The sequence below is a fragment of the Mirounga leonina genome, unplaced genomic scaffold (genome assembly GCF_011800145.1).
Source record: "Mirounga leonina isolate KUSES-001 unplaced genomic scaffold, KU_Mleo_1.0 Mir_93, whole genome shotgun sequence".
Classification (NCBI taxonomy): Eukaryota; Metazoa; Chordata; class Mammalia; order Carnivora; family Phocidae; genus Mirounga; species Mirounga leonina.
The window spans coordinates 36,017,234-36,040,048 of record NW_023270854.1 but is presented as its reverse complement, the minus strand read 5'-3'; the positions used below and the strand labels follow the sequence as shown (position 1 = coordinate 36,040,048).

The window sequence follows — 22,815 nt, the reverse complement described above, 5'->3', positions numbered from 1 at the left end:
GAGTGAATATATATGGAGGATTGTCTGAAAGGTCTGAGACCCACATATTTCTCTACATTTTCTAAAATTTATTTACTCGTTTTAAGCTGATGACTTGAGCTGCCTATCTGGTTGGGCCCCCTCTGTCTCTGCTTTTACTGTGGCTTCTTGCCACTACCTGTATTGAGAGGCATCATAAGAAATATTGCTATGCCCCTCCTGCCTCATGTCCTTTGCTTGTTGTCCCCTCTGTGAGGATGGTACTGAGACTACTTCCTTTTGATACAGGGGCCTGTGGAAAAAATGGAGCTTAGTAGCAGGAATAGTCATGCTTCTCCTGAGCAGCTCATTTGTTTTTAGCTTTGGGAACTGTCAGTCATATAATTGGTTATTTTTCCTTTTCAAGTGGGCTTGCTTGTAGCAAGTGTGTGCAACTTTCTTGTTACTTGTGTACTTTTTCTGTGTATTTTATATTTTAATAAACAACAGAAAAGAGGTGTGGCTTGGAAAGTTTAAATCTGAAGGTTTACCTGAAGGTAGCCGGGTTTCTTGAATGGAGGATGCCAGCCACACATTTGGTTTTGATTGGTAAGGCAAATGATTGGATGTGTCTTCCTTTGAAACTAACTTTTTTTTTTTTTTTTTTTTAAGATTTATTTATTTGAGGGAAAGAGAGAGCGAGAACAAGCAAGGGGAGTGGCAGAGGGAGAGGGAGAAAGCAGACTCTTTGCCTAGCAGGAGCCCTACATGGGGCTCGATCCCAGGACCCTGGGATCATGACCTGAGCTGAAGGTAGACGCTTAACTGACTGAGCCACCCAGGTGCCCGAAACTAACGTTTTTAACAACTTTATTTAAAGTTGTTAGCGTACTATAAGTTGCATGTTGAAGGTGAACAGTTTGATAAGTTTTAACATGTTTGTTTATACCTGTGAAATCACAACTATAATTAAGATAATGAACATAGCCATCAACCCCAGAAATTTCCTCTGCCCCTTGGTAAGTCCTCTTTCCTGTCCCTTCTTACCCTGTCCTGTCCCATCCCTAGGAAACCACTAATCTGCTTTCTGTCATGATAGAGTACTTGGCGTCTTCTAAAATTTATATAGATGGAATCCTACAGTATGCTTTTTTTTTTCTTTTTTGTGGTCCGGCTTCTTTTGTTCAGTACAAGAATTTGAGATTCATCCATGTTGTTGCATATATGAGCAGTTTATTCTTTTTTATTGCTGAATAGTTTTCCCTTTTATAGATATATTACAGTTTGTTGATCTGTTCATTTATATATTTTTTTAAGATTTTATTTATTTGAGAGCGAGCACACAAGCTGGGGGAGAGCCAGAGGGAGAAGCAAACTCCCTGCTGAGTAGGGAGTCCAAAGTGGGGCTCGTCCCCAACACCCTGAGATCATGACCTGAACCGAAGGCACATGTTTAACCCATGGAGTCACCCAGGTGCCCCTGATATATTCAGTTACTAATGGACATTTGAATTGTTTCCAGTGTTTGGCTTTAACCTATAAACCAGTTGTGAATATTTGTATACAAGTCTACATACAGATACATGCTTTCATTTCTGTTGAATAAATACCTCTGAGTACAATTGCTAGATGTATGTTTATTTATTTAAAAAAATTGTTTATTTATTTTAGGGTGGGGGTAGCCAGCACAAGCAGGGCAAGGAAGAGAGGGAGAGGGACAGGCGCACTCTGCACTGAACACCAAGCCCAGTATGGGGCTTGATCCCAAGACCCTGAAGGCATGACCTGAGCTGAAATCAAGAGTCAGATGCTTGGAGGAAGGGGGAAAAGATGGCAGAGGAGTAGGGGGCCCTGTTCCAACTGGTCCCCAGAATTGAGCTGGATATCTACCAGACCACTCTGAGCACCTACGAAATCAGACTGAGATGTAAGAAGATCTGGATCTCTACAAACAGAATATCACAGGCGGTTGGTTTCGAGGTACAAAGCAGGGAGCCATGATTCCGCAGGCAGATATCGGAGGATAAACGGCAGCGGGAGGGTGCCTGGCTGTGGGATCCTACACCGCCAGTGAGCGATAGCCTCCTGTGCTGGGGACGGGCACAGACTCGCAGACCGGTAGCGGTGGGGCAAGGACTTTAGGGCAGCTCCCCAGACAGAAACCGGAGCAGCGGGGTCACGTGTGCGAGCTGGGAGCGGCTGGCGGTTTTAGAAGTACAAAGGGCAGAGACGTGCCCGACCTGGAGGCAGGACTGGGAGCACTGCAGAGGGGTGCACAACCCAGGACGCTGCAGTTTATAGCAGCACAGATAGAAATGGAGATAGTGTGGCCTGGAGAGCTCACTGAAGAACAGACTGCGATCTCTGCTCTGAGGCAGAGGGTTGGAAACGGTCTCTTCTGCTCTGACTCTCGGAAGAGACGCGGAAAGCCACCAGGGAAAGCCGCCAGAGAACAAAAGCCCCCCCAAAATGGTTCCCAATGAGCCCATACCCCGCCACAAGGGGGAAGGGCAACTGTGCCCAAACAGGGTTGCCCGAGTACCAGCGTGGCAGGCCCCTCCCCCAGAAGACAGGCTGGGAGAACAAGAGACCAGCAACCCTAAGGTCCCTAGAAAACAGGTGCATCTTACTTGGGCTCTGGTCAATAATTGACTCTATACATTCCCTCAACCGCCCCTCAACAGAATGACTAGGAGGAGGAACCCCCAAAACAGGAAAGACTCCGAGATTATGACCTATGCCGCAGATTTACAAATGGATGCAGATATAACCAAGATGTTGGAGATGGAATTCAGGCTAGCAATTGTGAAGACAACAGCTAGAATGGAGAAATCAATTAATGGCAACATAGAGTCTCTGAGGGCAGAAATGAAAGCTGAATTGGCAGAACTTAAAAATGCTATCAATGAGATCCAATCTAATCTAGATAATCTAACAGCTAGGGTAAGTGAGGCAGAAAAGCAAATTAGTGACCTGGAAGACAATTTAATAGATAAAAAGGGAAAAGAGGAGGCCAGGGAAAAACAATTCAGAATCCATGAAAATAGAATCAGAGAAATAAGTGATACCATGAAGCGTTCCAATGTCAGAATTACTGGAATACCGGAGGGAGTGGAGAGAGAGAGAGGACTAGAAGATATATTTGAGCAAATCGTAGCTGAGAACTTTCCTAATCTGGGGAATGAAACAAACATTTGTGTCCTAGAGGCAGAGAGGACCCCTCCCAAGATCAAGGAAAACAGGCCAACACCCCAGCATGTAATATTAAAACTCACAAATCTTAGAACCAAGGAAACCATCTTAAGGGCAGTTAGGGGGAAGAAATTCCTTACGTACAGAGGGAGGAACATCAGAATAACGTCAGACCTATCCACAGAGACCTGGCAAGCCAGAAAGGCCTGGCAAGACATATTCAGGGTACTAAACGAGAAGAACATGCAGCCAAGAATACTTTATCTGGCAAGGCTGTCATTTAGAATGGATGGAGAGATGCAGAGCTCCAAGACTGGCAGAAACTGAAAGAATATGGGACCATTAAGCCAGCCCTGCAAGAAATATTAAGGGGGGTTCTATAAAAGGAGAAAGACCCCAAGAGTGATATACAACAGAAATTTACAGGGATAGTCTATAAAAACAACGTCTTCACAGGCAACATGATGACCGTTCATATCTTTTCAATAATCATTGTCAATGTGAACAGCCTAAATCCTCCCATAAAACGGCACAGGGTTGCAGATTGGATAAGAAGACAGGACCCATCCATATGCTGTCTACAGGAGACTCATTTTGAACCTAAAGATACATCCAGACTGAAAGTGAAGGGATGGAGATCCATCTTCCATACCAGCGGACCTCAAAAGAAAGCTGGGGTAGCAATTCTTATATCAGACAAATTAGATTTTAAACTAAAGTCTGTAGTTAGAGACACAGAAGGACACTATATCATTTTTAAAGGGTCTATCCAACAAGAAGATCTAACAATTGTAAATATCTATGCCCCCAACATGGGAGCAGCCATCTACATAAGCCAACTGTTAACCAAAATAAAGAGTCATATTGATAACAGTACATTAATTGTAGACCTCAATACTCCACTCTCAGTAATAGATCATCTAAGCAGAAGATCAACAAAGAGACAAGAGCTTTGAATGACACACTGGACCAGATGGACCTCATAGATATATACAGATCCTTCCACCCTAAAACAACAGAATACTCATTCTTCTCAAGCGCACATGGAACTTTCTCCAGAATAGACCACATACTGGGTCACAAATCAGGTCTCAACCAATACCAAAAGACTGAGATTATTCACTGCATATTCTCAGACCACAGTGTTTTAAACCTGGAACTCAGTCACAAGAAAAAATTTGGAAGAAATTCAAACACTTGGAAGCTAAAGACCACTATGTTCAAGAATGTTAGGGTCAACCAGGAAATCAAAGAAGAACTTAAACAATTCATGGAAACCAATGAGAACGAAAACACATCGGTCCAAAACCAATGGGATACTGCAAAGGCGGTCCTAAGGGGGAAATACATAGCCATCCAAGCCTCACTCAAAAAAAAAAGAAAAATCCCAAGTTCACTAATAACTCTACACCTTAAAGAACTAGAGAAAAAGCAACAAACGATGCCTAAGCCACACATTAGAAGAGAAATAATTAAGATTAGAGCAGAGATCAATGAATTAGAAACCAGAAACACAGTAGATCAGATCAACAAAACTAGAAGTTGGTTCTTTGAAAGAATTAATAAGATCGATAAACCACTGGCCAGACTTACCCAAAAGAAAAGAGAAAGAACCCAAATTAATAAAATTATGAATGAAAGGGGAGAGATCACGACTAACACCAAGGAAATGAAACAATTATTAGAAATTATTATCAACAACTATATGCCAATAAACTGAGCAATCTGGATGAAATGGATGCCTTCCTGGAAACCTGTAAGCTGCCACAACTGAAACAGGAAGAAAGTGACAACCTGAATAGGCCAATACCCAGTAATGAGATTGAAGCAGTGATCAAAAACCTCCCAAAAAACAAGAGTCCAGGGCCTGATGGATTCCCTGGGGAATTCTACCCAACATTCAGAGAAGAAATCATACCTATTCTACTGAAGCTGTTTCAAAAAATAGAAACAGAAGGAAAGCTTCCAAACTGATTCTATGAGGCCAGCATTACCTTAATCCCCATACCAGGCAAAGACCCCATCCAAAAGGAGAATTTCAGACTGGGATCCCTGATGAATATGGATTCCAAAATCCTTAACGAAATCCTAGCTAATAGGATCCAACAATACATTAAAAGGATCATCCTCCACAACCTAGTGGGATTTATCCCCGAGATGCAAGGGTGGTTCAACATTCACAAATCAATCAGTGTGATAGGACACATTAATAAGAGGAGGGTGAAGAACCATATGGTCCTCTCAATTGATGCAGAAAAAGCATTTGACAAAATACAACATCCTTTCCTGATTAAAACTCTCCAGAGTATAGGGATAGAGGGAACATTCCTCAAGCTCATAAAATCCATCTATGAAAAACCCACAGCGAATATCATCCTCAATGGGGAAAACCGAGAGCCTTTACCTTAAGATCAGGAACACGTCAAGGATGCCCACTCTCGCCACTATTGTTCAACATAGTACTAGAAGTCCTAGCAACAGCAATCAGACAACAAAAAGAAATAAAAGGTATTCAATTTGGCAAAGAAGAAGTCAAACTCTTTTTGCAGATGACATGGTAACTTTATATGGAAAACCCAAAAGACTCCACCCCCAAATTACAAAGCTGTGATCGCCAAGACAGCATGGTACTGGCACAAAAACAGACATATAGACCAATGGAACAGAATAGAGAACCCCATATGGGCTCTCAACTCTATGGTCAAATAATTTTGATAAAGCAGGAAAAAATATGCAATGAAAAAAGACAGTCTCTTCAATAAATGGTGCTGGGAAAATTGGACAGCCACATGCAGAAGAATGAAACTCGACCATTCTCTAACACCATACACAAAGATAAACTCAAAGTGGATGAGAGACCTCAATGTGAGACAGGAATCCATCAAAATCCTAGAGGAGAACATAGGCAGTAACCTCTTTGACATCGGCCACAACGACTTCTTTCAAGATACATCTCCAAAAGCTAGTGAAACAAAAGCAAAAATGAACTTTTGGGACTTCATCAAGATAAAAAGTTTCTGCACAGCAAAGGAAACAGTCAACAAAACAAACAGGCAACCCACAGAATGGGAGAAGATATTTGCAAATGACACTACAGATAAAGGGCTGGTATCCAAGATATATAAAGAATTTCTCAAACTCAACATACAAAAAACAAATAAGTCAAAAAATCGGCAGGAGACATGAAGAGACCCTTCTCTGAAGAAGACGTACAAATGGCTAACAGACACATGAAAAAATGTTCATCATCATTAGCCATCAGGGAAATTCAAATCAAAACCACATTGAGTTACCACCTTACAGCAGTTAGAATGGCCAAAATGGACAGGGAAAGAAACAACAAATGTTGAAGAGGTTGTGGAGAAAGGGGAACCCTCTTACACTGTTGGTGGGAATGCAAGTTGGTACAGCCACTTTGGAAAACAGTGTGGAGGTTCCTCAAAAAATTAAAAATAGAGCTACCCTATGACCCAGCAATTGCACTCCTGGGTATTTACCCCAAAGACACAGATATAATGAAAAGAAGGGCCATATGCACCCCAATGTTCATAGCGGCAATGTCCGCAATAGCCAAACTGGAAAGAGCCTAGATGCCCTTCAATAGATGAATGGATAAAGAAGATGTGGTCCATATATACAATGGAATATTACTCAGCCATCAGAAAGGATGAATACCCAACTTTTACATCAACATGGGTGGGACTGGAGGAGATTATCCTAAGTGAAATAAGTCAAGCAGAGAAAGTCAATTATCATATGGTTTCACTTATTTGTGGAACATAAGGAATAGCATGGAGGACATTAGGAGAAGGAAGGGAAAAATGAAGGGGGGGAAATCGTAGGGAGAGATGAACCATGAGAGACTGTGAACTCTGAGAAACAAACAGGGTTTTAGAGGGGAGCGGGGAGGGGGGATGGGTTAGCCCGGTGATGGATATTAAGGAGGGCACATACTGCATGGAGCACTGGGTGTTATATGAAAACAATGGATTTTGGATCACCACATCAAAAACTTAACGAGGTATTATATGGTGACTAACATAACATAATAAAGTTAAAAATAAAAAGAGTCAGATGCTTAACCGACTGAGCCACCCAGGTGCCCCTAGATGTATATTTAAAGTTTTATGAAACTGCCAAGCTATTTTCCAAAATGGTTATACCATTTTATAGCCCCACTAGCAGTGGGAGTTCCCCTTGCTCCACACCCTCATCAACACTTTGTACGTTATGGTCAGTCTTTTTAACCATTCTATTTGGTGTGTAACATCTCATTGTGGTTGTAATTTTCATTTTCCTAATGACCAGTGATGTCGAGCATATTTTCATATGTTAATTTTCCATCTGTATCTCTTCTTTGATGAAGTATCTTCAAGTCTTTTGCCGATTTCTTTATTGCATTGTTTTCTTACTACTGAATTTGGAAAAGTTCTTCATATACATTGGATAGAACTATCAGATAAATGCTATTTAGTAATTATTCCCAGTGACTTGTCTTCATTTTCTCACAGTGTTTTTCAAAGAGCAGAAGTTGTATGATTTGGTGAAGCCTAATTTACCAATTTTTTTTCTGTATTGGGTTGTGCTTTTTGTGTAATATCTAAGAAATCTTTGCCTAACTCAAGATCACAAAGATTTGCTACATTTTTTTCTAGGAGTTTTATAGATTTTAAGGTTTATGTTTAGACCTATGACACATCTTTAATTAATTCTTGCATTTGGAATATAGGTTAAAGTTGGTTTTCTTACATGTGGTATCCAGTTGTTCCATTATATGTTGAAAAGACTATCCCTTTACCAACTGCCTTTTGTACCTTTGCCAAAAATCAGCTGTCCATATATATGTGCATCTCTTTCTCCACTTTTATTTTCTTCCATTCATCTTCTTTCTTATGTTGATGCCAATACCACATTCTCCTAATAGCTGTAGCTTTTTGTAATATGTCTTGAAATCAGGAACCAACTCTCTTCTTACTTTTCAAAGTTATTTTGGCTAGTCTAGGTTCTTTACTTTTCCATATAAATTTTAGAATCAGCTTGACAGTTTCTACAAAAATACCTACTAGAATTTTTTGATGGGCATTGCACTGATTCTATAGATCAATTTGGGGAGGATTTTAACAATAATAGGTCTTTTTACACACAAACTCAGTATGTCTTTCATTTATTTAGGTCTTTAATTTCTTAGGAATGATTTTTTGTTTTAAGTAAACATTTTATTTTAGAATGATGGTAGATTTAACAAAATGCTGCAGAGAAAGTACGTAGAATATTTCTCACTCAGTTTCCCCCAGTGTTAACATCTTAATATTATTAGGAATCTTTTGTAGTGTTCAGTGTCAGGTCTTAAACAATTTTGTTAAATTTACCCTTATTTCGTATATTTTATATCTGTTCATTGCTTATATATGGAAGTACAGTTACTTTTTGTATATTGATCTTATATCCTGGGAGCTTCCTAAACTTATATTAGTTCTTGTTAGCTTTATTATAGATACTGTAGCATTTTCCAGACAGAGGCTTATGTTGCATATGAATAAAGAAAGTTTTATTCTTCCTTTCCCATATGGATGTCTTAATGTTGGATAGAAGTGGTAATAGCAGAAATCCTTGGCTTTATTCCTCACCTCAGGAATATTCCTTCTTTGTCCATTACTGGTGATGTTTGCTGTAGATTTCTTGTGATTCTTCTTTATCAGGTTGCCTACAATTTCTAGTTTGCAGACAGTTTTTATCAGGAATGGATGATAGATTTTGTAAATATATTTTTCTTCATTTACTGACATGATCATACGGTTTTCCCTTTTTAGTTTATTAATATTATGAATTACACTGACTTTTAAAATAATAAACCAACTTTGCATTCTTGGAACCAAACCCCACCTATTTGTGATACATTATCATTTTATATACTATTGGACTCATTTTTCTAAAATTTTGTTCAAAACTTTAATATATAATATATGATGGATATTGTAGTATAGTTTTCTTTCCTTATAATAGCTTCATCTGGTTTTGGTTTCAGAGTAATGCTAGCCTCTTAGAAATATTTTCGTCTTCCGCAATTTTCTGGAAGAGTTTGTGTAGGATTTGTATTATTTCTTTTTTAAATGTTTGAGAGAAATCCCCAGTAAGCAAACATCCTAGAGTTTTCTTCGTGGGAGGGTTTTTAACTACAAATAAAATGTCTTTAATAGATACAGGATTGTATAGGTTACCCAGTTTTTCTTGAGTGAACCTTAGTAGTTTTAGTTTGTATCTTTCAGAAAACTTGTCCCTTTTACCTGAGTTGTCAAATTTGTTGACATGAAGTTATTTATAATACTCTCTTATGATCCTTTTATTTTTATTTATTTTAAGATTTTATTTATTTGAGAGAGAGTGCGCACAAGCAGGCAAAAGGACAGGCAGAGGGAGAAGCAGGCTCCCTGGAGAGCCCGACGTGGGGCTTATCTCAGGACTCTGAGATAATGACCTGAGGGGAAGACAGACACTTAACTGACTAAGCCACTCAGGCGCCCCACTTATGATCCTTTTAATATCAGTAGAATCTCTGGTGATGTCACCTTTCTTAAACCTGCTGTCAGCAATTTGTGTCTTCTTTCTCATACCGCACCCCCTGCCCCAGCATTTTTTGTTTTGGTGAGGGAAGCATTCTGATAATCAGGAAAATAATAAATTTCTTTAATATTTTCAAATAACCAACTTTTTGATTTTGTTGATTTTCCTCTGCTACTGAGTTCTTGTTTCTATTTCATTGATTTTTGCTGTTTTTTTTTAAAGATTTTATTTGAGAGAGAGAGAGAGCAGGAACAGGGGGAGGGGCAGAGGGAGATGGAGAAGCAGACTCCGCTGAGCAGGGAGCCCTATATGGGACTTGATCCAGGGACCCTGGGATCATGACCCAAGCTGAAGGCAGACGCTTAACTGACTGAGCCACCCAGGCACCCATTTATTTTTTTCTTAGATTCCATTTCCTTTTCTGTTTCTAGTTTAATAAGGTTAAATCCGAGACCATTGATTTCAGATCTTTCTAATATAAGTGTTGAGTGCTATAAATTTCTAAGTATTTTTGAGGCATTCTGTAAATTTTGACACATTCTATTCATTTTCACTTAACTGAAAATATTTTTTAATTTACCTTTGATTTTGTCTTTTACCTATAAGTTATTATTTAGTTTCCAGATACTGAGTGTTTTCCAAATATCTTGTTATTGATTTCTTTTTTTTTTTTTAAGAGTGTATTTATTTTTGGCAGAGAAACAGCGAGAGAGGGAACACAAGCAGGGGGAGTGGGAGAGGGAGAAGCAGGCCTCCTGCTGAGCAAGGAACCCGATGTGGGGCTCGATCCCAGGACCCCGGGACCATTGCCCGAGCCTAAGGCAGACAACGACTGAGCCACCCATGCGCCCCTCTGTTATTGATTTCTAATTTAATTTCATTGTGGTCAGAGAACATAGTATGATTTGAGTCCTTTGAAATTTAATCTTGGTAAATTTCCATGTCCACTTGAAAAAAATGTGGATTCTGTTTCTGTTGGGTGGAGTGTTCTGAAAGTATGAATTACGTCAGATTGGTTGATGGTGTTCATGTCTTCTTTATCCTTTCAGTTTTATGAGAGTAGCATTTTGAAATCTCTGACTATAACTGTGGGCTTATCTTTTAATCTTTGTATTTCAGAATTCAGTAATCTCAGTAGTTCTTTGTATTACTTTATATATTTTGAAGCTCTGCTGTTAAAACCTTTATGATTTGTTATGTTCTCTTGATTGACTAATTTATCATTATGGAATTCCTCTTTATTTCTGGCAGTATGTTGTGCTCTCAGATCTATGTTGTCCAATGCTAATATAGCTACTCCAGCTTTCTTTAGAGAAGTGCTTGAAATATGTATCTTTTTCCATCCTTGTACCCTTACGCTATTTGTTTCCTTTTATTTTCAAGTGGGTTTCTTAAAGGCAGCAGGCGGTTGGGTCTTGCTTTTTTTTTAATTAATTTTTTAAGGTTTTTTTTTTAAATTAACATATAATGTATTATTTGTTTCAGGGGTACAGTTCTGTGATTCATCAGCCTTATGCAATTCACAGCGCTCACCATAGCACATACCCTCCCCAGTGTCCATCACCCAGCTACCCCATCCCTACCACTCCCTTCCACTCCAGCAACCCTCAGTTTGTTTCCTGAGATTAAGAATGTCTTATGGTTTGTCTCCCTCTCTGGTTTTGTCTTGTTTCATTTTTCCCTCCCTTCTCCTATGATCCTCTGTCTTGTTTCTCAAATTCCACATATTAGTGAAGTCATATGATAATTGTCTTTCTCTGATTGACTTATTTTGCTTAGCATAATTGGGTCTTGCTTTTTCACTTATCTTGATAATCTTCCATTTTAACATAAAGGGGCGTTTATTAGATTGTTTACATTTAATATAATAATTAGTATGCTTGGATTAAATCTTTTATCTTGCTATTTGTTTTCTATTTCATCCCTCTCTTTGTTTCATTTTACTTATTTTGGATTGATTGATTGCTTTTTATGAGTCCATTTTATTTCTTTTGTTTGGTTAGTAGATACAACCACTATGTTATTTTATTGGTTGTCTTTCATTTTATACTATACATCTATAATTTGCCACAGTCTGCCTCCAAGTAATGTTGCACTATTTCATGTATGATTTAAGAACTTCACAGAAGCATACTTTTGTTTCCCCCTACTCTGTGTTGGACACTTTACTTCTTCATAGAAATCCGACAAGATCTTGTCATTTTTCCATTGAGCAGTTATCGTTTGAAGAGATTTAAATAAATTTTCTAGCAGATACCATTTTCATTTGCCTAAAGGATATTCTTTAACATTCCTAGTAATGCACCTCTGCTGATTATGAATTTTTTGGGCTTCTGCCTGTCTGACAGACTCTATCTCTCCCTAATTTTCGAATGATTTTTATAGTGGGTAAGAAATTGTTCGTTTTCAGGCGCCTGGGTGGCTCAGTTGGTTAAGCGACTGCCTTCGGCTCAGGTCATGATCCTGGAGTCCCTGGATCAAGTCCCGCATCGGGCTCCCTGCTCAGCAGGGAGTCTGCTTCTCCCTCTGACCCTCCCCCCCCTTATGTGCTCTCTCTCATTCTCTCTCTCTCAAATAAATAAATAAAATCTTTAAAAAAAAAATTGTTCGTTTTCCTCTGAGTACATTAAAGATGTAGCTCCATTTTTTTTATTTGCATTTTTTCTGATGGGAGTCTGCAATAATTTTTTTGTTTTTTTGGTGATGGGTTTTTTCCCCTCCCACTGCAATTTTGTTTATTGCTGGTTTTAAACAATTTGATTATTGTCTATATAATTTCCTTCATGTTTGCTGTGCTTCGGTTTTACTGAACTTCTTGGATCTGTATGTTTACTGTTTTTATCAAATTTGGAAATTTTTTGGCCATTATCTTTTTAAGTATTTTTCTTTTCATTCTTTTTGGGGGCTTGAGTTACACCTCTTTGGCTGCTTGAAGTTGTCAGAGTTTAGTGAGGTTCTTTTTCTTTTTTTTTCCACTCAAATTCATTTTGTCTCTCAGAGATCAGTGTTTTTTGTTGCCGGATACCTCATATTTTGGAGTGCCATTATTTTCAGATATTATGTTTGGTTTTTTAGTTATTTCATACAGAGAGTCAGTCTGGTCCCTGTTACTCCATCATATTGATCAGAAGTGAAAGTCTCTAAACTCTTAATTACAAATTAATAGACAAATGTATTCTTGTAAAACGTTGAAACACTGATGACAGTGTCCGTCTCTGATGAGTCACCTAGTCTAATCCCAGTCTTCCTCTTCCCGGAAGTTACACCTGCTTGTAGTATGTATCTCCTCAGAAATTTTTCCCCATTTATACAGATACATAAAATATACCCATAGAAACAATGTTATTTTTTAAAAATGTGAGTTTTTTTTTTTCCAGTTTATTTCTACTTAAATTGCCTGTTTCATCTCTGTCCTCCAGGCAGCTAAGAAAGAGCATGCAGCCATCATTCTTTGGAACACTACATCTTGGAAACAGGTGCAGAATTTAGTTTTTCACAGTTTGACTGTCACGCAGATGGCCTTCTCACCTAACGACAAGTTCTTACTAGCTGTTTCCAGAGATCGAACCTGGTCACTGTGGAAAAGGCAGGACACAATCTCACCTGAGTTAGGTAAAACAGCTTCTAATTGGAAGGTTATTAGTGAAATACTTATGTCCATTTTTTATACCTTGTGGAGCTACTAGGTGAAGAGGACTAGAAGTGATAACAGGGTGAAGGCCAGAGTCTCACTATTGTGAAGTCTTTCAAAGTTGTGTTCTGAGGAAGACTCAACTTTCCTTGTAAGATTTAAATGCAGTGATCTTTGAGTTAACTTCCTTGTGATTATATAGTCAGGATGGCATCTCAGTTAAAAGAAACATAAAAATCTAAAAAATATAGATTTTGTGGATTGTTACACAATGCCAACATAAAACTTGAATAGGTGCCATATTCTGAGCTAGGGTTTTATGGGACAGGAATAATGAAGATACAATTAAATTATGAAACTTATTAGGACCATTATCTTTACCGTTTTCTTGCTTAACCCCTGTCACTTTGATAATTAGGAAGGACAGTTTAGGCATCCATCTGTGAATACCGTGACCTCAGGGCGCAGGATATTAACACCCACCTGCATTCTCCTCTGAGCCTGGCATAGATTAAAAACAAAAGAGGGGTGGAACCTTTGTGTTGTTGGAGCATGGCCTGTTTCTATTCCCCCCATTTCTTTGGGTAAAATCTAGAGCGTGTTTAAAATATCTTCATGTTGTTTAATTCTGTTATAATCATTCCACTGGTATAACTTGCATGCAGTTTGATCTTGTGGTATTCCTAATCTCTTAGTTTTCTTGCATTTTAGAGACTGACACATATTAAATAGTACATGTTAGAACAGACTGATTTCTTTTGCAACTACTGATTTCCTAACATGCAACCTTCACTTTTTAAAAAGTTACTGGGATACTAATGATACCTCCATAATCTATTGTATCTTTATGGATTATAGATTAATAGATATATTCCTCTTCCCTCTTCATAAGTAATTTTATTTTTTTAGCTGTAGTCCATATGAGGGCTAGAAGTTACCTTACACTTAAATCTTACAAGGGAAAATGGTTTTTTAAGGTTTTCATTCATTTGGGAGTTTTTTCATTATTTAAGAGTACATTAATCTTTTTTCCATGTGTGTAAATCTGGCTACTTCCTGAGTAAAGTTAAATTGCTCAGGCTTCTTTCATGGGCATAAAGTTGAATTTTTAGTTAAGTGCCTGGAAGATGTTTGTCACCAGTCACTGAGGAGTGACTAGTAACATAAAAGCATTCCCTACTGGAAAAGTACCTGTATGTCCATAGCCTTCTGGTGAGGGCCAGCAACCTAGTCTGTTGCAAAAGTCCACATGTATAAATTGATTGCTAAAGGGTGTGATGTATATGGCACATAAGCATAGATTTCTACCAGATAAAAACAGCTCTGTCTGCCTTGTGAGTAGTGTATATGGTGTTTCTTTCAGACCCAGTTTTCAGCCTCTTCGCCTTCACCAACAAGGTAACTGCTGTGCACAGTAGAATTATTTGGTCTTGTGATTGGAGTCCCGATAGCAAATATTTCTTCACTGGGAGTCGGGACAAAAAGGTAATTTTTTTTTAACTTAGTATTATTTCAAATGTAAAATAATAATACAGGTATGTTTGGATAGAAAACACATAATCCTGACTTTCTGATACAATTAAAAAAATCAATCTATGTATTCTCTTCTGTGTTTTTTCATATGCATGCATAAAAAGGCTTTTCTTGTTAAATTCTATAAATACATTTCTCTGAAATATCAAATATGAAAAGAAAACCTTTCAGACACGGTATTTATCAGATGGCCCCAGTGGGAAAGAAAGTAGTGAATGAAATGGTTGAAGACTAACCAACTAGGAGAGCAGGACGGGGTGGAGGGGGTGTAAGGAGGAAAACAGTTGGCTTCTTTTCTTTTTCATACTTTTATGAATTAAAATTTTTCTCTACAATAGATGATTATTGCCTAGTCATTCAGTGGAGGAGGCAGTGTGTGTGTGTGTGTCCCTAGCTTTGAAAAAATCATAACAAGTTAGCTAGGAATGGGTTCTTGACCACGGCCCTCACCCTGGCCTCCAGTCTCTCCTGTCCTCACACGCTTTAAAATGCCCTTTCCTTTTTCTGCAGTGCCTGCAGACCAGAGGTGGTGAGGCAGTTGAGCATTTGCTTTCCTCTCCCTGCCCTCTCCAGTTGTCATGGCACAAATTCCCTAAGCAGAGGACTAATGTGGACATGTCGCTCAGTGAAACGCTGAAATGTCAGCCTCTAAACCCGTTTCTCTGAGACCTTCACTTGCGTCCATTTGCTGGTTCATTTCTTCCCCGGTGCTTCTGGCTTTGCTGTGCTGGCCGCCGAGGAAGCAGGACCGCTCTGCCCTCCGCTGTTGCGCAGTCGCACGTGCCCCAGCTGTGGCTCCTGGGGCTGTGTCAGGCCTGAAACGGACAGAGCGCCACCCACCACACATTGTCAGAAGTGGTCAGAGCCTCCTACTTGGAATCTTGCTTTGATCTGGATTTTGCAGGTGTTGTCCACTGCACTTCCCTCTCTCTTTCTTTGTGGCCAGTCACACCCCCTGGAGGCGTGAGCTTCTGTTAGGGATTTTTGTGTCCCCTTAGTGCCCACGGTTCTTGGTCACGCCACTTCGAAGAATGAAGAGGTAGAGCAGACAGAGTGGTGGTCAGCGAAGCAAAGTTTATTGAGCAAGAGTAGAAAGCTCCCAGAGAGGGAGGGGAACCTGAGTGGGTTGCCCTTGGAGTTTCTAAGTTTAGGGGTTTTTATGAGTTCTGCTTTTGTGGAACTTTTTTAAGCGGTCAGGGTGTGCTGAGTCGTGCCAATCAGGGCTTTGATCATGTATCTGTCTACCTATTAGGTTAATGTCCACATGCTGATGGTCCTTTTTTTGCTGACATCTGGGGGCTTAGGTCTTAACTGCCCCTTGCTCGTGACATTGACAAATGCTTTTGTGGTTAATTGTCTTATTTTAGGATGTTTTGTAGAAGTCATTTCTGCAAAGACTGCAAAACCAGAATGTCAGTGCTATTTTATTTTAGCTGTCCTGACTCCATATTTTCTTGTTGGGGACCCTGGCCCTGACTGCCTAACTGTCCAACTAACTCCTAACACTTCCAGGGAAGCGTCATTTCTTATGCAGGGTATCATCAAGGTTAAGTGCTCCTGACTGCTCAGTTGTTTCCCTGAGCAGTTGGTATAGAGGAAGAGCCAGGGATTGATTGGTCCCCATGCATTCTGTGGTAACTTCTTGGAGATGTGTATGAGCCTCTTGTGATGATGTGACTGATAGACTCTCCCTGGATTAGAACTGGTTTCCTGAGCGTGCTAGACAATCCCTGGTCTCTGGGCAGGGACAGTTTGTGTTTGGACCAGCACACTTAGGTAACTGAGGTCTCACAGACTTGTGTCTGCTACACCATGGCTTCTCTGATGCCTGAAATACTCTGAAATCCTGGAACATCATCTGCAAACATAAGTGAGGTGTTTTTTAAATGCTAGAGTGAATAGTTTGCATTATCTGCGCCATCGATACTCGGATGCATTGCTGGAAGCCCTGCGGAGAGAAAGCTTTACAGAGTCTGATCCATCTCTGTCAGGTGGTTGCGTGGGGCGAGTGCGACTCCAGTGATGACTCCATGGAACACAGCATCGGGCCCTGCTCCTCGGTCCTGGACGTGGGCGGAGCAGTGACAGCCGTTGGCGTCTGCCCGCTGCTCAGCCTTTCCCAACGGTCAGTGTCCGAGTGGGGCTTTGTTTTACATTTTTGTGAACACCTGATTTCTTAATATGTAGCCCTCTCATATTTTCACTTGTGGTTGATCTTAGCTTCTGAGTTGCTATTTTTTTCATAATGCTTAGTTTCTTATAAGAATTGTTAAATTGATAGAACTTGAGGATATGCAGAGTGGGAAAATGGGGATATGGGGAGTGTGGCTCAAAGGTTCTTGTTTCACCAAATTTGGAACTGTGGTGCTTTCTCGGTAACAAATGTCTGCAGTAGAATGAGGGCCCCTGAAGCCAGGGAAACACTGGCTTGTGCACTTTGCCAGCAAAGGACAGAGGAAAAAGTGTGCACCCTTGATGGAGAGGCAGCTCCATGAGAGCGGGGTGGGAGCAGTGCACTCTCTCCTGGGCTGGCACTTTGAACCAGAGCCTTCTGTAAGCCACAGACAGTTGGGAACATGGTAGAACTTGGGAACATGGTAGAACTCGGTGAGAGTGAAGACAGATAACAGAAATTCATGCTAATTAATCACTGTCTTCCCCTCCTCCCTTAAAAACAGATACATTGTTGCAGTAGGATTAGAGTGTGGAAAGGTTTGTTTATACACCTGGAAAAAGACTGATCAAGTTCCAGAAATAAATGACTGGACCCACTGTGTAGAAACAAGTCAAAGGTATTTTCTTACTATTTTTACTTCTATCAGATTAGATTTTGTTATAATTATACAAATTATAATTGTATTTGTTATAAAGCATCAAGTCTTAATTTTTAAAAAATAAATTGATCTTTTGTAGATCTTGTTTTAAAGATTTATTTATTTGAGAGAGAGCATGCACGAGCAGGGGGAGGGGGCAGAGGGAAAGGGAGTGGACTCTCCGCTGAGCAGGGGAGCTGGACACGGCTGGATTCCAGGACTCTGAGATTTTTGACCTGAGCCGAAATCAAGAGTTGGCCACTTAACCGACTGAGCCACCCAGGCTCCCAAAGCATTGAGGTTTTTTTGTTGTTGTTTTGTTTTTTAAAGATTTTATTTATTTATTTGACAGAGAGAGACACAGCGAGAGAGGGAACACAAGCAGGGGGAGTGGGAGAGGGAGAAGCAGGCTTGCCGCAGAGCAGGGAGCCCGATATGGGGCTCAATCCCAGGACCCTGGGATCATGACCTGAGCCGAAGGCAGACACTTAACGACTGAGCCACCCAGGCGCCCCAAGCATCAAGGTTTTAGTGGCAGTTTTTTTCCAGTTTTATTGAGAAGTAAGCCATATAGGTGACTGTAAGTTTACGGCGTATAGCAGGATTTACGTACGTTATGAAATGTTACCGCAGTATGTTCAGTTTACATCCATTTAGTCATATAGATACAATAAAAAGAAGGGAAAGAAAAAGAGAAAGAGGAAAAAAGTCTCTCTTTGTAATGAGAACTCTTAGGATCTACTCTCTTAACAACTTCCCTGTATATCATCCAGCAGTGTCAGCTGTCGTTATCATGTCTAGGTTACGTGTCTAGTGCTTGTTTTATATCTGGGAGTTTGTACCTTTTGACCACCTTCTTCTGACTCCCTCTCACCCTGCCTTCTGCACCTAGTAACCATAAATCTGATCTCTTTTCCTGTGGGTTTTTGTTTTTAATTTTTAAAAATTCTCTGTGTGAGATCATGTAGTATTTGTCTTTAGTGGCAAATTTATGTCACATTTACACGGAGAGGGACACAAATCTCTATTCGTGGTGCTTACCACTAAGTGGTACTATGGTAGTCTCTTGAGATTGATGTTTGTTACTATATTGCACTTGATTTTTAAAAGTTTGCTTAAACAGATTGCTTGTTTGCATAATATCTTTATAGACAACACATTTGAGATGAAAGTGATGTTCATAGTGATGTCATCTAGAAAGTGACTACAGTAGATTTGTAATAAAATTGGATTAAAAATGTTGGTGATTTTTTGAAACGTTATAGATTGTGTTTTGGTAGCCTCATCTTGTGTTTGAACACTTCAGCTCCGATCCCATGGCGGAGCAAACTGTCAGGTGCCCCTCAAAGTCACATGCCTGCTTTCACGCACAGTAAGTGCTCCCTGAGCCTCATGCCTCAGGCCTGGGCTCTTGCCTCCAGAGCTGGCTTAGAGCACCTGTAATTTACAACCCTCTCCCCACCCCCACCTGCTTAGATAGCAAGATCTTTTTTTAATCTAATTTTTAACCCAAACTATTCCTTAAAAATGTCCAAATTATCAAAAAATCACTAACTTCATTCTGTTACTTTTTTTTTTGATTCTTCAACCTTCATATATCTGAACTGTTCAAAATAGAATGTCAAATACAATTCCAAATGACAGTATCATGATGAAAGTGATGAGCTTGGTGGAGAGAGACCTGTGAGCACATGTGTTTTACAAGATATTTCATCCAGGGGAGTTTGTCTCCTTATTGGCAAAGTATGTTAGTGCTTACAATAATTGTATTGGTTAAAATTAACCTTTTTCCTGCTGCCCTTTTGGCTTCTCTCCCACCTCTGATGGTGGGTTTAGCAATTGAAATAGTTCATGCTGTTGCTTTCTGAAGAGGGAAGTATTCCAGTGAAAATTCCATATTCCAGGTGTTCGAAATGTTCTCTTCCTGGGCTCCCCTCCCTTCTTTTCACCTTCCTTTAACCTTCCCCTGCCCATGATGCTCACTCTCCTCCTCAGATCCTGAATGTGGGATACTGGCAGGAAGCCCCTTAGAAAGCATGAGAAGGGGACAAGTACAGAATTTGTATTTTTTATGTTAAGATTTTTTTTTTTAGTCATTGTGATGGTGTTAGATTTGTAAGAACTAATTCCTGACTTAACCACATTGTATTATTTGGATTATTTGGAGTTACCAAATTTCAGGTACCTTTCAAATGAAAGTTTTTGCTAATAATGAGATACAAAGGTAATACAAGCAAACACTGCCTTTTAGGTTGGCTCCCCTAAACTCCCTGTCTTCTAAACGTGATTAACATGCTAGATTTAAAGGGAGTATTACCCCCCAAAAAGAAATCCACCATCTTAAAGCTTATATAGCAAAATAAGTACTGTTCCTCAAAGTGGCTCCCCTGGGAAGCAATATACAATTGGTCTTGAACAATGTGGGGTTAGGGGTATTTACCTTTTGACTCTACAAAAGCTTAATTACTAATAGTCTACTGTTGACTGGTTGGAAGCCTTAGTGATAACATAAGCAGTGGATTAACCCATAGTTCGTATATGTATTTGGTACCATAGTCTTAGAATAAAGTAAGCTAGAGAAAAGAAAATAACAAATCATGAGAGAAATTACATTTATGGTACTATAGTGTATGTATTGAAAAAAATCCATGTGTAAGTGGACCCATGCAGTTCCAACCCATATTGGGTCAGCTGTACTGTATATACTTCTTTCAGTAATGTCGCTACTTCAAACCATTCCTCTCATGAAATGAGAGATCTTTAATATTATCAATAACAAACGAGATTCTAGTCATGTTGGTGTCATTTAAGATATTTTTGGAACTTCTCTTTAGGAATCGTGTTCAGAACCGGCTTACTGGTGATGCAAGAAAGCCAATTAAATACCTTGACCTTTTTTAATTGTACTCACTTCATCACTTTTTTTTAAGTTCGGCATTGATTTCATTTGTTAAGCTCATCTCCTGATGACTCTTGACTGCCTTCAGTAGTCAAACTCACGAAAGATGCACCATCAGTTGAGATACTGTTCCAGTCATAGCCTGCACAGTATGGAAGCATTGCCTTGAGAAGAATTTCAGGAAACACTAATGTACAATAGCATTGTTGAAGTGTGTGTAACCTCCGAACTGACCACCTGCAAGGGCTCACAGTTGTGTGGTTGCATAGTTCTGCTATGCTGATTTTTAAAATGTGTTTCATTACCTCAAGGTTATATTTCATTCCTCCCTTTCATCCTAAGAATCTGAAAGTATAATTTCACATTATACTGTGCTCTGATGCTGTTTTCAGGGTTTACTGCCTTAAAACCTACTTAAGTTTTTAACCTTATTCCTCTTCGGTTTGGAGGTCTAATTTGCAGGTTAAATTTTTAGAGGGTATTATACTTTCATAGGGATTTATTAATTATGTTTGGTAGCATTCTAGGTCTGTCATGGGGTTGAAGGGGCATTAATAAGAGCATCTTGCCCAAGGTCATGCAGCAATCTTGGAAACCAAGATTGTTTCCATTGGGCAGTTTATTAAATCTTTCATTATCTTTCCTTACCGAACAGTAGAAACTTAAGAGTCTCTCTGTGTCACAGGGATTTGTCAAAAGAATAAAATAATTTTGAATATGTTGCAAGTTAGAATTCTTTTTTTTTTTTAAAGATTTTATTTATTTGAGAGAGAGAGAATGAGAGAGAGCAAGCACATGAGAGGGGGGAGGGTCAGAGGGAGAAGCAGACTCCCTGCCGAGCAGGGAGCCCGATGCTGGACTCGATCCCGGGACTCCAGGATCATGACCCGAGCCGAAGGCAGTCGCTTAACCAACTGAGCCACCCAGGCGCCCGCAAGTTAGAATTCTTTAAAAAGAAACACATTTAGTAATGTCATCTGATTTTAATAGCCATTTCATGAATTCCACTGATCATTAAAACAAAATTCGACAGGAACTCATTGTCTTTTTCTTGCTCTTTCTGGTGGTGTCCTTTGTCAGTGAGTAAGATATTTAGTCTGACAGTTTTAAGTAGAGTAAGATGTTTCCAAGTTTAGAATAAAATTGCCAAAGTATTAGTGATGGTATTTTAAAAACCTGTACTTTTTACAATTTTATTTTTATGAGTATGGTTGATAATACAGTAGTACATTGGTTTCAGGTGTACAGCTTAGTGATTTGACGAGTTTACCCGTTATGCTACGTGCCCCCAAGTGTAGCTGCCATCTCTCCCTGGTGTGTCACTGTCACAGTGTCATTGGCTGTGTTCCTCATGCTGTGCCTTTCATTCCCATGACTTACCCGTTCCACTTCTGGAAGCCTGAATCTCCCTCTCATCCGCTCTGCCTAACCCTTCACCCTACTCCGCTCCAGCAGCCTTCAGTTTGTTCTCTGTACTTGTAGGTCTGATACTGTTTTCTGTAAAACCTATACAGTTTGATTTTCAGGTTTTGACTTCCATTCATGTTAACATTAATAGCAGGGGCAGGGTAATTAAATTAATACATAGGTAAAATATTTTGTAGTCCTAGTATACATTCCTTTCATGATTTCTCTATCTTTGTTTTAGCCAAAGTCATACACTGGCTATCAAAAAATTATGCTGGAAGAATTGTAATGGAAAAACTGAACAGAATGAAGCAGAAGGCGCCGAATGGTTACACTTCGCAAGTTGTGGTGAAGATCACACTGTGAAGATATACAAAGTTAACAGATGTGCATTGTGATGGGCTTAATAACTGTGGGCGTGTTGTCCTTGGTGTCTTAAGATATTTATCCTGTAAATAGATGACTTTCTTTACCTTGTAATTTCATCGAGTTTCATTAGAACTTCCTGGGTCACAGACCCTTTGAAATCTAATGAAAGCTGCAGACTCTTTCCTCACAGATGTACATATGCACACACCCTCAGAACCTGGCCCACAGTTTCAGGGATTCAGACCTGCATCCATGTGCCCCAGATTAAGAACCTCTTTGAGAAAAAAAAACAAAAACAAAAAACCTCTCTTTGTTTTGTTTTTTTTTTAAAGATTTTATTTGTCAGAGAGAGCATAAGCAGGGGGAGCCGCAGGCAGAGGGAGAAGCAGGCTCCCCGCTGAGCAAGGAGCCCTATATGTGGGGCTCGATCCCAGGATCCCGGGATCATGACC

The 22,815-nt window shown here is 39.6% G+C and overlaps 1 protein-coding gene across 2 annotated transcripts in view; it reads left to right on the top strand.

The window, feature by feature from the left end:
• Nucleotides 1–22,521, top strand: part of ELP2 (elongator acetyltransferase complex subunit 2) — a 47,942-nt gene extending 25,421 nt beyond the window's left edge. For both annotated transcript variants that reach the window (XM_034995722.1, XM_034995723.1), the window contains 5 exons: nt 13,131–13,323; nt 14,706–14,827; nt 16,867–17,000; nt 17,554–17,667; nt 22,236–22,521. In XM_034995722.1, the coding sequence (XP_034851613.1) occupies nt 13,131–13,323; nt 14,706–14,827; nt 16,867–17,000; nt 17,554–17,667; nt 22,236–22,392 (720 nt within the window). In that variant the 3' untranslated portion in view covers nt 22,393–22,521. The remainder of the gene's footprint in view (nt 1–13,130; nt 13,324–14,705; nt 14,828–16,866; nt 17,001–17,553; nt 17,668–22,235) is intronic.
• Nucleotides 22,522–22,815: the final 294 nt, after the last annotated feature.